Below are 16,141 nucleotides of genomic sequence, written 5' to 3'. Positions count from 1 at the left end.
AAAAAAAAAAAAAGACAGAGCTATACCAACTTCAAGAATGTGTTGTTGGAGGGCACCTGGGTGGCTCAGTGGGTTAAAGCCTCTGCCTTCGGCTCAGGTCATGATCCCAGGGTCCTGGGATAGAGCCCCGCATCCAGCTCTCTGCTCAGCAGGGAGCTTGCTTCCTCCTCTCTCTCTCTGCCTGCGTCTCTGCCTACTTGTAATCTCTGCCTGTCAAATAAATAAATAAATAATCTTAAAAAAAAAAAAAAAAGAATGCGTTGTTGGGTGCATTCATAGAAACAAATTTGCAAAGTCAATGGTAAATAAATATGTAGTTTTGCTAGATATTCCTCAACTGTCTTTATTAAGGTTATGTCAGTCACAGTACTGTCAGGAGACAGAAACCACATGGTAATCTGAAAAGAAAAGTTTAATAAAAGAATTATTTACTAGCAGTAGGTGATTAGAGTGACAGGTGACTGGCTACTAAGGAATAAAGAAAAGACTAAAGAATATAGAAATGCCAGATATAGGAAAAAAACTTCTATACCTGAAGCTAAAGCAAAGTACAAAAGTAAGAAAAATGTCTGAGATTCCCACCCCCATACAAAATGTAAGTGAACAAAAGAACAAATGAATGAATGAATGAACAAAAAATTCGAACATACATACAAAAAATTGCCTTTTTCCTCAAAGCTCTGACAAGAGGCAACCTTTTGGATGTTTGTGAATCTTATTCATAAGAAATGGTACTGCAGCATATTCTTTCATTTTAATTTAGCTTACAAGTAAAGTTGAACATCATCTGTGTAAGTAAGTGCCATTTTATATCTCTTTATGTGAAATTTATCTTCATGTCTTCTATTTTTCTATCAAGTTTTTGTTTTTTTTTTTTAAACTGACTTTTAAGAGTCCAGTATATAACTAAAGATATTACCCTTCATCTGTGATATACATCATAAATATTTCCTCTAAATTTGTCATTTGTCATTTTACATTATTTACCATGGATTATGGGTTTGGAGGGGGTTTTGCCATGTTTTTTGTCAACTTAATAATCTTTTGTCTAATTGTATCTTGATTTTAAGTCATGGATAGGAAAATTTCCCCTATACCTAGAAATTCATCCATGTTATTCTGGTACTTGGATAGTTTTTTTTTTATTTCTAAATTATCAGGATTTTTATTTAGTATGATATAAGCTATCTTTTCCCAAATGACTACCTAGTTTTTTAAAGTAATTTCTCCATTGATTTATAATGATACCCCTATATTAATGCTTCATGTGAATTTTCAATAATACCTAGAAAACTGAAGGAAAAAATGAGGGTTTAGCTCACCAAATATTTAAAATAAAACATAATATAAAGTTTTTATAATTAAAGTAGGGTGGCATTGGTACAGAAATAGAGAAACACATCAATGGAAGAGAATTTAAAGTCAAACTACAATAGAGGTCAGGATAAAGGACACATCCAGCTCTGAGACCTAAACTTACAGAGGTGACCATGAGGTAATGGAATTTGAAACTATTGCATAACCAAATATAATAAAGTTTACTGACTTAAGATAATAACCATTTATTATATCTCATGATGTTATGGGTCAAAAATTTAGGCAAGGCTTAGCTGGGCCATGCTTCTGCTTGCACAACATGGTATTCATAGAACGATATTCAGCTGGCAGATGAACTTATGTGTATAACCCTGTGGCTTCATTCACCCACGTTGACTGGGATGTCTAGAAGCCTGGGTGCAGCTAGGAATGTCATCCAGAGCACCTAAAAGTAGCCTCTCAATCATAGACACTTCACAGTAGTGGGTACCTTAGATGGTAGCTCAAGGCTTTAAGAAAGAGTATTCAAATAGCCCAAGACAGAAGTCTGAGACTATACCTGACCTAGCCACAGAATTTAGCCAGTGTCTCTTCTGCTACATTCTATTGGTTACCAGCATGTTCAAGATCCAGCTCAGATTCAAGAGGAGTGCATGAGTACCAGGAGGTGTGGTTCACTGGCGCAGGAACGTATCTTTGGAAATAGGCTACCACAAAATAAAAAAGAAATGTAAAAACTATATTATATAGTGAAGGAATTGACACAACTAAATCAACACAACTAAAAGGCAACCTATGGAATGGGAGAAGATATTTGCAAAGGATATATCTGATAAAGGTTTAGTATCCAAAATACATAAAGAACTTACAAAACTCAACATTCAAAAAATGAATAATCAAATAATGAATACTGTTTTTCTGAAAATAAATAAATTGGAAAAAAAAGATCTACAAATAAAAAAATGAATAATCAATTTAAAAAATAGAAGACATGAATAGACATTTTTTCAAAGAAGACATACAGCTGGCTAACAGATATATGAAAAAATGCTCAACATCACTGATTATCAGAGAAATACAAGTCAAAATGACAATGAGATATCACCTCATACCTGTTCAGAATGGCTAAAATCAACAACACAAGAAACAAAAGGTGTTAGCAAGGATATGGAGAAACGGGAATCCTCTAGCACTGTTGGTGGGAATGCAAACTAGTGCAATGACTCTAGAAAACAATACAGAGGTTTCTCAAAAATTTAAAACCTTATGATCCAGCAATCATCATACTATTCAATATTCACCCAACAAACACAAAACACTAATCAAAGGGATACATGTACCCCTATATTTATAGCAACATTGTCTACAATTGCCCAGTTAGAGAAGCCCAAGTGTCCCTTAACTGAATGGATAAAGAGGTGGAGATATACACACGCACACATGCACACACACACACACACACAATGAAATATGATGCATCCATAAAAAAAATGAAATCTTGCATTCACAACGTGGGTGGAGCTAGAGAGTATTGTGCTAAGCGAGGTAAGTCAGTCAAAGAAAGACAAATACTATATGATTTCACTCATGTGTGGAATTCAAGAAACAAAACAAATGAGTAAGGGGAAAAGAAGAGAGAGAGAGAGAGGCCAACCAGGAAACAGATTCTTAACTACAGAGAACAAACTGAAGGCTACCAGAGGGGAGATGGGTGGGGGGATGGGTTAAATAGGTGATGGGGATTAAGGAGTGCATGTGTTGAATATACACTACATTGTACACTATATTGTATACCTGAGACTAATATTACAGTGCATGTTAACTAACTGGAATTTATTTATTTTTATAAACACATAAGGTATTATCAGCCCCAGGGGTACAGTCTGTGAATCACCGTACACATTCCATAGCACTCAACATAGCACATACCCTCCCCAATGTCCATAACCCCACCACCCTCTCCTTAGCCACCCCCCCCAGAACTAACTGGAATTTAAATAAAAACTTTTAAAGATCACAATGAGATATCACCTCAAAAAAAAAAAAAAACTATATTATAGATAAAAGCTTTGAAAGTGCCTACCTTATTAAAGGGTATAGAGAGAATCCAGTGCAGAAGCATATAAAGCCTACTCTGTAAAAAGACATAAAAGAGAGTCATTAAGAAAAAAAACTATATAGTGTTGGAAAATGAAAAGAGTAGAGTCAGAAAGAAGTATGGTCCATATTGACGTAGGCTGAACAAGAGTGGGCAGAGAGAAGGTTGGAGTCTTTGGAAGAGAAAATTGAATTTGTTAATAAAGAGATCTTGATAAATTTTAAGAAAGGGATTTGTGTAAAGTGATGATTAATAATTGTAAAGTCAAATAATAAAAGGTTGTGAGTAGGGAATGAAAGAGGAAATAACAATACCCTTTCCTTATTATTTTATTATATCATAAAGATAAAAGAAATAAAAATCTAAAGCTCTAAAGAATAATCTTGATGTCAGATCAGATCACTCAGTAAATCGTTCTTGGCTCTATCAAAACAATTTAAAAAAAGAGATTGTTACTGAGGCTTTTTCTTACCAGTTTTAAAAAAAAAAAATATAGAGTACAGCATGGAAAATTTACTAGGTATTTCTGACCTCCAGCAACTAGTCAACATTTAATTTTCTCCTGATGTGAAATGAGAAATTATCAAGTGGAAAATCAGTGAAAACGGCAATAGCAGGTGTTTATTGAAAATCTATTATATGTCAATCACTATCCTAGATGTAAGATAGAAGACAAATTATTTTTCTACATGAATTACAAAGATCAAATGTTACTTTTATTATTCATTCTTCATATGTTCTAGGTATTGGGACTTACTGTAACACATAAAGATTACACATCTCATACAGAATCAGTTTTCCAATGACTCAAAGGCTCTTCCCACTACCATACGCATTCCCATGCCACAAGTCACTATTGTGGTATGGAGGAGCTTAGCAAGGAGACAGTGCAGAATAGAATAGAATAGAATAGAATAATAGAAATATTCTATGGAATATTCTAGATATTCTAGAGAGTTTATAAAGTGAAAATCATAGTCAAGCCACTTATTTAGAAATAAGCAAGTCAAGGAAAAATCAGTAACTACATATATTTTATGTAAACACATTTATTTGGTCAGCTCTATTTTATAATAAATAAACAAGACAAGAAAACAATCTTGAATACAATTGTAAAACTAGAATAGAATTTTTCTTTTTCCCCTATTAAATGTAGTAATTTAAGATACAGTAATTTACCGTGAGGGAAAAAGGTATTGGAAATTTCTATACTGTTTACCCAAAGTATTTCAGCTTGTTTAAGGTGAAAAATTCAGTCAATCAAATAGATGTAGGAGTAGATGTTAAGCTTTCTAAACATAATGATCATACCCATTTTTTGCATTAAAGGAGTACCATTATAGAAAGTTTCAAATTGATTTTTCTCTTTTGCTTTTTCTAGACCATTGAAGACCTCCATCTGCTTGATGGAAGACTGGATCTTATTACAGAAGAAAGCAAGGTAAAAGGATAAGATAATATTCAGTCTTTGGCATGTAAAACTGCTGTTTTAAAATTTTTTTTCTAAATTTCCTTATCTTTCCACCAACCATCCCAATTTTTCCTAACACCAAGAAAATATGAATGACTCAACTCATAAAGTACTCTTATCATACAGAGAATATTCCTTTTCTAGTGATTCATATTTGAAGAAAGATATAGTGTGGTGCACTAAGCAAAAATAAATAAGTAAATAAAAAGCCCACTGTTTTTCCTAGAACTACAATACAACAGAGGGAAAAAGAAGTAAGATAGGAAAAAGAGAGTAAGTAATTATTTCTCCTATTTTCCCTTTGAAGCTTCCACCGAGAGAGAGAGAGAGAGAGAGAAAGAGAGAGGAGGTATGTGAGATATGTCAAACAGAGGTAGAGGGAGATCTTTGTGTCTATGGAAAGTAGCTGACTTGCTGGTTGCCCAATATATATTTGGGCTACTGTCACCCCAAAGTAGCCTTAACTGTACTTGCGGTGAGCCCTGGGATTAGCTCAGAGCCAAGGCTGGGGAGTTTTTGTAGAGATGACTCTCTAATGAAGGGAGCATAGCAGATCACTTAGATAAGGTTGAATGTTACACCAGACCTCAAAGAGGTCAATAGTGCTCTGGGGGATTAGAAAAGGCCAAATCATATAGGGACTACCACCAGGCTCTGGCCCGATAGACAGAATCCAGATCACTAAAACTGATGGCCAATAAAGCAAGTAGTAACCAAGTAGACAGAAGGCACTGTTCCTAAGTCGGTCAAAAAAGCAAAGGCTGAAGACCTGACTTTCCCTTTTTATCATAAGCTTGCATAAATCTTTACCTCATCACCTCCACACTCCCACACATACATGCACACACTTCTTTATGGAATATCTAGGAAGAAAGATAGAAGACTGAGAAATCTTGAACACTGTGATTCGATTTTCTTTTCCTTGAAAACCTGAGCATTACTGAAAGGGCTATTTAAATTTTTCAATAAAAGGGCAGTGATCGATATGGTGACATAGGTCCTTCCAACTTCAGGATCCCTCACAAGAAGACCAACTAGCAACTATTTATAGATAATCACCGCTGTGAAAATACTAGAACCCAAAGTGGAGGCTGTTGCCTTCCCATGGACAGCAGAGACCAAAGAGGACCACACTAGAAGAATAAGAGGGGTGGTTTTCTCTGACCACATTACCCTTCCTCCAAGCCAGCCCAGAACAAAAATAAGCCAGAATACAAAAATAAATGAAAAAATATCCCATGTTAATAGCTGGAAGAATTAATTTTATTAAAATGTCTACACTACCCAAAGCAATCTGAAGATTCAATGTAATCCCTATAAAATTTCAATGGCATTTTTTACAGAGAGAGAAGAAACTATCTTAAACTACATAAGAAATCACAAAAGACTAAATACCCACAGCAAATTTAAGAAAAATAAAGCTGGAGGCATCATACTTCTTGAAATGGATTAATGTAAAACCTGAAACTGTAAAACTCCTAGAAGAATACATAGGAGGGGGAAAGTTCCCTGGGCAATTATTTTTTGGTCATGATACCTAAAGCACAAACAACAAAAGCAAAAACAAATAGGTGGGATGGGATTATCCCAAAAAGCTTCTACACAGCAAAAGAACTTACCTTAAAAATGAAAAAGCAACCCATGGAATGTGAAAAAATATGTGCAAATCATAAATCTGATGTGGGATTAAAAACCAAAACATGTAAGGAACTCAGACATTTCAATAGCAAACACACACACACACACATACAAATAACAAATAAAAAACAAACTAATTAAAATGGACAAAATACTTGAATAGATACCTTTCCAAAGAAGATATACAAATGACCAACAATTATGTGAAAAAATGCTCAAAATCACTAATCATCCAGGAAATGAAAATCAAAATCACAGTGAGCTCTCACTTCATACACAGTAACAAAAAGTTACTAGTACCCCTATCTGTCCCTCCTATGGGCAAGAGGTGTTTAGGAAGCTCTAGGACAGGGACTGTGCTTTACCATGACCTTATGAAGCAAGGAAAAGTTGTCTGAATGTTTCTCTTCCTTTTAAGATTCTTAGTTCTTAATGTCCTAGGTCCCATCTTCCTCTGAAGGCCAACCCCCACAGGATTGGAAATTAGGGTTTAGACATCATTTTGAGAATGCTGACATGTTTTTAGGGCTGGGACTGAATGAGGGCATTGGGAAAATTTTTTCTTTAAAAGAAGGATGAGCAATTATATTTATATTTCATTCAGGTTATAGTAGTTTTTTAAGTAGGAATGGGTGGATGTGTTGCCATGTGCACCTTGGGATTTTGTAATGCAAATGTTTAAAAAAGAGTATTTTTCCTTTTTATGATTTTGTCTCTCTTCTCCCACCTCTTCAAGTGTTCTTGCTATTAACGTTATTTGTAATTTAGTTTGTAATCATTAAAAACAAAAGTTCCTAAAAAAAAAAAAATGTTTTGGTTGGGTTTTTTTTGTTTTTTGTTTTTTGTTTTTTTTTTGGTAAGATATTTATTAGGGACAGTGGGGGCCCTGCCCACCTCAGGAAGAGACAAGTCTGGGGGGCCCCCTGTGCAGGCCGATGTGCACTGGGCCCCACGCAGGGAGGGCACCCAGCACAGTGCCCGACGCCTGCCGGCGCCATCCACACCGAGGGCCTCGCGCCCCCAGGCAAGCCAGAGTTTCCTGAGACATGGCCCGCATGCTGGGACTCAGCCGGGGTCCTGTGGAGGCCGTGGCTGTGGCAGGGACCCCACATCTCCCAGGCGCTTGGGCACGGGGTCGTGGGAGGAAGGCTTGGCAGCTCGGTCCCGACTGACCGTCACTCCACGTCCTCCTGCAGCTCCAGCTTGTGCAGGGCCTGGAGCCGGCCTACCACGGTCTGCCGCACGGCCTCCAGCCCCTCGGCGTCCAGCTCCCGCAGCAGCAGCAGGACGGCACTCAGCACGTTGTTCCTGTTCTTGTGACCGCTCACGGCGTCCCTCTGTGAGAAGGAAGGGAACCGCTCCCAGGAAGGCGGCTTCAGGCCCAGCTGGCTCTGGACGCTGGTCGCCTCCTCGCCACAGCTCAGTGTGTCCTGCCGGGTCTCGGCGCTGGTGTCCATGCCACTCAGTGCGTAGGACAGCTCAGACCCACCGTTCCCTGTGCCCTCAATGCCAGGGGCTGTGACCTCCTCTCCCTCCAGCAGCGCACAGGACAGCTCCTCCTCGGTCATGGCTTCAGAGCGGGGGCGGGGAGCAACGGCATCAGAGCGGACTGGCCCCCACAGGAGCCATTCCCCCCACCCCCCGCCCCAGGAGAGCACCGGGAGGGGTCAGGGCTGTGCGGGGCGCCGCTGGGGCAGACACGTACACTGGTTGTCCAGCTTCTGCAGGTGCGGAAGCTGCACCTTTACTTTTTTACTTTTTTACTATAAAAGTAAAGTTAATATGGTATACTATTTATACCTATATAATGTTATACATTCATTATATATCAATAAAGCTGAAAAAATAAATTATCCCATGTAATTAAATTTAAAACAAATTGGACATTTAGTTCATTTTCTCTAAAAGTCAGAGGAAAGGACTTTGATGAGAGACAGTACATCCACAAGATAACACTCAAAATGAGATCTCTAGACCTCAAGGTATTTAAGTTACAGCATGGATTAAACATTTTCAGCATGCTACATTTCTTCTGTGGCCAATTTTCCATAGAGTGTTAGACATGTAAGTGGCAAGAGAAGTTAGAAAGAAGTATACAAGTAAGGATAAAACAATAAAATATGTTTTCACCTGATTTTTTTCAGAACTGATATCACTGAGTGTTTTGCAACATCTAGACATTTCTATAATAATTTCCTAACGTTTCTAAGTCTCTTTGCTCCTAGCGTTAGTAGATGCTAACAACAACATAAATCAGAAAAATAGTGTCAATCTGGACTAATATAATTATTTATTACTCTGAAGAGTTCTGTTGATGCCTGGCTGTTGTTAGTCAGTTAACGAGAAATGATGCAAGAGCCCCATAAAATAAGATAGATTTTTAAGGCAAATAATTCATATACTCTCTAAACTTCAAATAAAGTTATTACCCCAGAAAATTTTCAAATATAGAAGAAAATGGTTCTCCCCCCTCCCCAGATCATGGATTTTTAAAGACCCCTAATGGAAAGAGTAGGTAAGAGTATAGGAATAAAATACATCATAGTAACAATTTCAGTGTTCTAGAAAAGAAATTCCTTATAGAAAAAAAAGGGGAAAGAATATATAAAAGAGAAGAATACAAATAAACTATTATTACTCCAGTACAAAAATTCTCTGGTTTATTAGTCTTTATCCTGGGAATGTTTACAGTTTGTAAAAAAGTTCCAGTTAGGGTCATATTCATATTATATATTTCCAAAGTTACTATGCAGAATTTACTACCACTAAGAAATCTTTCGGCGATACAAAATGCTTAAGCAATAATAAAATACTAAAGAGAGGAGAACAATACCAATATGTTAGTGGGTTTCAAAGATACAAGTGCTAAAAAGGAAGTAAAATTCTGAAGATAAATAAATATCACCAAAGTACATTTCCTATGGAGTAGGCGTACTAATTTACTTCCAGATTACAAAAGTCCAAACTAAACCATATGGGGAGAGACAAGAGTCAGGCAGATAATACCATATGCATGAATCTATTTCAGGCACCATATGACAATTTACAGATCAATTAGATCTTACATTCAAGGAATATATCCTACCAGAGAACAGATGTGTAGAATAACCAGGATAGGAAGTTAACAGGGATGTTACAGGATTCAGAGGAGTGGAGAAAGTGCTCCTTCTTAAGCTGGAGCATTACCAAGAGGACAGTGGAGAAAATGGAACCTAGCTAGTTATTAATTATATCAAAAATATGGAAGGGCAAACACAGCAGATAGAAGAAACATGAGCAAAAACATAAAGGTGGGATAGTTACAGTATACACTCCTACTGGAAGGTAGCAATGACCTCCTACTTTGGAGATGAGCTAACACTCACCCGAGACTACTTGCCAGTTGATAGAACTGGGAAGATGCATTTGGGGAAGGCAGTAGGTAGAGATGTGGTATCATTTGGACTATAAATTACTTGAGGAAAAGGACTGACATATTTACAGTATCTTCTCAAAATAGCCACACAGTCAATGTGTTAAATTGAAATGATTATGGTTGAATGACCTGTATTTATTTAGCACCTTTCATTTTAGGCTTTGTAGGTCATACGCAATTTGTTGCATATTCTTTTATTTTTACAACCCTCTAAATATGTAAAACTGATTCTCAGCTTGTGGGCCATACAAAATATGCTGTGTGCTAGATTTTGTTTGAAGCCGTAGTTTGTTAACCCCTGCTAGACCAATCTCACTTACTGCGTATATCTGCAGACACAGGAATTAAAATAGTGACATACAGGGGAGCCTAGGGAGCCCAGTCCGTTAAGTGGCTGCCTTCAACTCAGGTCCTGAGATAGAGCCCCGGGCTTCCTGCTCTGCAGGGAGTCTGCTTCTCTCTCTCTGCCTCCCTGTGACCCTCCCCACTGCTCGTTCTCTTTCTCTCAAATAAATAAGTAAATTTTTTAAAAAAAAATTAATTAAAATAGTGACATGTAGATATAATGAGTAACATAAAAGAACCATTCCTCCATATAGGTTATATTTCCCAGTAAAGGAGTCAATGATACTATTTCAAAATAGATATTAACAATAGATTAAATAGGTTATTCTGTCATGTCAATAAATGTAAAAATTACATTTAATAAAAGTATCAGGGGCACTTGAGTGGTTGCCTAAGCATCTGTGTTATGCTCAGGTTATGATTGCAGGGTCCTGAGATTGAGATCTGCACTGGGCTCCCGGCTTAGTAGGGAGTCTGCTTCTCCCTGTCCCTCTCCCTCTGCTTCTCCCCCAGATCATGTTCTTTCGCTCTCACTCTCACTCTCTCTCTCAAATAAATAAATAAATATCTTAAAAAAGAAAAAGTACCAGAGTAAATTCTTAATCTATGATCCTTCCAATATCCTTGACCTAAACACCTCGAAGGAACTTGGCAAAAAGTACATTAACAGCTATGCCCAGGCAGGATACTAGAGACTTCATATCTAGAAAATATAAAGTAGTTCCACAAAAAAGACCTGTAGTACTACAGATGGGTATAGTCTAACAAATAGGCCAAAACCCTGACCATTAGTCTATGTGCATCACAAGATGCTTGGGCCCTCAGCTGAAGTTTGCAATCTACCTGACAATCAGCATGACAGTGGAAAAGAGCACAGACTGTGGAAACAGAGCACATAGACTCAAATCCTGGCTCTTTTGCTAATGATCTATATAATCTTGGGCAATTTACATAACTTCTTCATGTCTCAATTCCTTCACCATTAAAGGGGGAGAACAATGTGTACCACATGAAATGTTGAGAGAAATAAATGAGCTAATATTTGTAAAGTATTTAGAACAGTGCCTGGAATATAGTAAGTGTTATGTACATCCTTATTAATTAAATAGAAGGAAAAGAAGGAAGAAGGAGGGAAGAGAGGGAGGGATGGAGGGAGGATGATTGGAGGGAGGAAGGGAGACAGAGAAGGAGGGAAGGAAAGGAAATGAAATAGATTACTCTGATGTTTATAGCAGCATTATCAACAATAGTCAAATTATGGAAAGAGCCCACATGTTCACTGATGAATGGATAAAGAAGAGGTCGTATACACACACACACACACACATACACACACACACTATGGAATATTACTCAGCTATCAAAAAGAATGAAATTTTATCATTTGCAACAATGCGGAGGGAGCTGGAATGTATATGCTAAGCAAAATATGTCAATCAGAAGAAGACAAACACCAAATGATTTCACTCTTATATAGAATTTAAGAAACAAAAAAGATGAACATATGGGAAGGGATACAAAGAGAGAAAGAGGGATGAAAACCATAAGAGACTCTTAACTACAAAGAACAAACTGAGGGTGATGGAGGGAGGTGGGGGGATGGGTTACATAAATATTAAGTATTAAGGAGGGCATTTGTTATGATGAGCACTGGGTATTATGTGTCAGCAATGACTCACTAAATTCTACTCCTGAAAACAATATTACATTATATGTTAACTAAGAATTTAAATAAAAACCTGAAACATGGCAGGGATGTCCATTATCACCACTGCTATTCAACATAGTACTAGAAGTCCTAGTCTCAGCAATCAGACAACAAAAAGAAATTAAAGACATCCAAATTGGCAAAGAAGAAGTCAAACAATCACTCTTTGCAGATGATATGATACTTTATGTGGAAAACCCAAAAGACTACACTCCAAATCTGCCAAAACTTGTAGAGGAATTCAGTAAAGTGTCAGGATATAAAATCGATGTACAGAAATCAGTTGCATTTCTATATACCAACAACAAGACAGAAGAAAGAGAATTAGGAGTCAATCCCATTTACAACTGCACCCAAAACCATAAGATACCTAGGAATAAACCTAACCAAAGAGGCAAAGAATCTGTACTCAGAAAACTATAAAGTACTCATGAAAGAAGTTGAGGAAGACACAAAGAAATGGAAAAATGTTCCATGCTCAGGGATTGGAAGAACAAATATTGTGAAAATGTCTATGATACCTAAAACAATCTACATGTTTAATGCAATCCCTATCAAAATACCATTCATTTTTTCAAAGAAATGGGACAAATAATCCTAAAATTTATATGGAACCAGAAAAGACCTCAGATAGCCAGAGGAATATTGAAAAAGAAAGCCAAAGTTGGTGGCATCACAATTCCAGACTTGAAGCTCCATTACAAAGCTGTCATCATCAAGGCAGTATGGTACTGGCAAAAAAAAAACCAGACACATAGAACAGTGGAACAGAATAGAGCCCAGAAATAGACCCTCAACTCTATGGTCAACTAATATTCAACAAAACAGGAAAGAATGTCCAATGGAAAAAAGACAGTCTCTTCAACAAATGCTGTTGGGAACAATTGGATAGCCACATGCAGAAAAATGAAACTGAACCATTCCCTTATACCACACATGAAAACAGACTCAAAATGAATGAAGGACCTCAGTGTGAGAAAGGAATCCATCAAAATCCTTGAGGAGAACACGGAGAGCAACCTCTTTGAACTCAGTCGCAGCAACTTTTTCCTAAAAACATCGCCAAAGGCAAGGGAAGCAAGGGCAAAAATGAACTATTGGCACTTCACCAAGATCAAAAGCTTTTGCACATCAAAGGAAACAGTCAACAAAACCAAAAGACAACTGACAGAATGGGAGAAGATATTTGCAAAGGACATACCAGATAAAGGGCAAGTATCCAAAATCTGTAAAGAGCTTATCAAATTCAAAACCCAAAGAATCCAATCAAGAGATGGGCAGAGGACATGAATAGACATTTTTTCAAAGAAGACATCCAGATGGCCAACAGACACATGAAAAAGTGCTCCACAATACTCGGCATCAGAGAAATACAAATCAAAACCGCAGTGAGATACCACCTCACACCAGTCAGAATGGCCGAAATTAACAAGTCAGCAAATGACAGATGCTGGTGAGGATGCAGAGAAAGGGGAACCCTCCTACATTGTTGGTGGGAATGCAAACTGGTGCAATCACTCTGGAAAACAGCATGGAGTTTCCTCAAAAAGTAGAAAATAGAGCTACCCTATGACCCAGCAATTGCACTACTGGGTATTTACCCTAAAGATACTAATGTAATGATCCAAAGGGGCACGTGCACCCAAATGTTTATAGTAGCAATGTCCACAATAGCCAAACTATGGAAAGAACCTAGATGTCCATCAACAGATTAATGGATAAAGAAGAAGTGGGGTATATATACAATGGAATATTATGCAGCCATCAAAAGAAATGAAATCTTGCCATTCACAATGACATGGATGGAACTAAAGGGTATTATGCTTAGAGAAATAAGTCAATCAGAGAAAGACAATTTATCATATGATCTCCCTGATATGAAGAATTTTAGAGGCAACATGGGGGGTTTAGGAGGTAGAGAAGGAAAAAATGAAACAAGATGGGATCAGGAGGGAGACAAACCATAAGAGACTCTTAATCTCACAAACAAACTGAGGGTTGTTGGGGGGAGGGAGAGGGTGGTTGGGTTATAGACATTGGGGAGGGTATGTGCTATGGTGAGTGCTGTGAAGTATGTAAACCTGGCAGTTCTCAAACCTGTACCCCTGGGGCTAATAATACATACTATGTTAATAAAAAACAAAAAACTAATTTAAAAAATAAATAAAGACCTGAATCATTAAAAAAAAAAAAAACAGGGGACAGAAAGAAACTCCAAAATAACTAGAATTATTAGCCCCTGAGATCAAAGACATGAGGCTCAATCTATAAAACAAGTTTAAAATGCTACTTTTAAAAGAATGAAAGAAGGATAATATCTTAGTTTTGATAATTTTACCATGGTTATGTAAGATTTTGACTTTGGGGAAGATGGGAAAGATAGACAGGAACTTACTGTACTATCTCTGTAACTGTTCTAAAATTATTTAGTTTTTTTAAATTATGTAATTAAATTTCTTAAAGTAATGAAAGAACATGAAAATTATGTATATATGTATTTTTTCAATGACTCTCTTCTTCATACATATATGTGAGTATATATGTATACTAATATATATAACTTTCAAGTTTTTTTCTCATTTTTTTTGAAAACTTCGTTGGACAGTTTAGAAAACAAAATTGATGAAATTCCCAGAAAGCAGAATAGAAAGTCGGAGGTGACCTTTTCTTTGCCTTCTGGAAGTGGAGCTGGAGTAGGGACAGAGGAGTCACCAGTAGCCTGCCTGAATGGTACAATAAAGAAAGGGATGTGGGCTCTCTGGAGACGTGTCAGTGGCAAATCCACTGGTAATCAAGGATGTGAAGTGCCTGAGTGCTGTCGAGTACTGGGAGGGAAGAGATGGTAGGCAGAGGAGTTGGCTGCCTTGGCTGAGACATTTGTAACACTGGGCAAATTAGTACATTGAAAAAATTAGCAAATATTGAGAATAAAGAGATCTAGGTTTCTTTTACTATTAGATAATACATTTACAAACATGGGAAGGGATGGCCAGCAAGAACTCTGAAGTTTTGTACTGAAATTGAAGGTTTTAGTGTGAATTCATAGTGTTTAAAACATATGTTCATATATACCTGCCAAATATCCACATCTTGGTTTCTAATTATCATCCTCCACTAAAGAAACCAGGACTCACTGGAGAAATGCCTGATTCTAAAGCAAGGGCAAGGACAGCACAAAAGGAGCCCCAGGCATCTTATGCTGCCAGATCATTATTTTCTTACATAAAGAATGATGAGAACATATGAAAAGATATAGGAGTAACCTAAAGATGCTCCTGTGGCCTAATCTTGGGCAATTTGAACATCAAACTGATGACAGTAACTAACCCAGTTGAATAAAATAGGAATCTACATTTCATACTAATATAAATAAGTAAATAAAAAAATAAATGGGAGAGAAAGGAAAACTTTTCATTACAGTAGAATGATGGAATGATAACTAATAAATGTTTTTAAAACAGTTGATAATAGGTGGTGAGAGAAATAGACAAGAGTGGACAAAGGTATAATTTTCCAGTTATAAGATAAGTCCTGAAGATGTAACATACGGCATGGTGACTATAGCTAGCAACATGTATTGCATATTTGAAAGATGCTAAAAGAGCAAATCTTAAAATTTATATCTAAGTGATGGATGTTAACTAAACTTATTGTTATATTCATTCTACAATATATGCACATATCAGGTCATTATGTTGTATACTTTAATACAATGTCGTATGTCAATTATATCTCAACAAAACTGGAAAAACAATAATAAAAAACAGTGAAAATAAAAATCGCCATTGTATAATCATCATAGCATCATTAATTCAGGTATGGTGTAAGCAGAGAGAAAGGCATCTATTGCAATAAATCTGGGCCACCTGCTTGCATGGCTTACTTATACCCTCAAGCCTTTTTTGCTCAATACTGTATGTACCAATTCCTTATTCCTATAAATTGATCCTGGGTCCACTAGACCTTTTCAAATAGCAAGTCTGACAAAAGCCACTTCCTGATGGATATTTCTGACCACAATTCCCTGGTGTCCCCTATTCAAACTCTCCAACTCTACCAGTGCCTAGTATCACACCAGGAACTGTTATTGAAAAGGGGAATGATTATCCGATGGCAAGACCTTGCTCTAGAGCCTGAGGGGTTTACACA

General features: G+C 37.0%; 1 protein-coding gene across 1 annotated transcript; it reads right to left on the bottom strand.

Moving 5' to 3' along the window:
• Positions 1-7,699: 7,699 nt before the first annotated feature.
• LOC122899248 (cilia- and flagella-associated protein 410-like) lies at positions 7,700-15,545 on the bottom strand. Its single transcript, XM_044236822.1, has 3 exons — positions 15,541-15,545; positions 8,230-8,279; positions 7,700-8,094 (listed from the first exon to the last, which is right to left on the bottom strand). The coding sequence occupies exons 1-3, from the start codon at positions 15,543-15,545 to the stop codon at positions 7,700-7,702; spliced, it is 450 nt and encodes a 149-aa protein (XP_044092757.1).
• Positions 15,546-16,141: the final 596 nt, after the last annotated feature.

The sequence above is a fragment of the Neovison vison genome, chromosome 2 (genome assembly GCF_020171115.1).
Source record: "Neovison vison isolate M4711 chromosome 2, ASM_NN_V1, whole genome shotgun sequence".
Lineage (NCBI taxonomy): Eukaryota > Metazoa > Chordata > Mammalia > Carnivora > Mustelidae > Neogale > Neogale vison.
The sequence above is the reverse complement of the archived record's forward strand: the minus strand, read 5'-3'. Positions and strand labels throughout refer to the sequence as shown.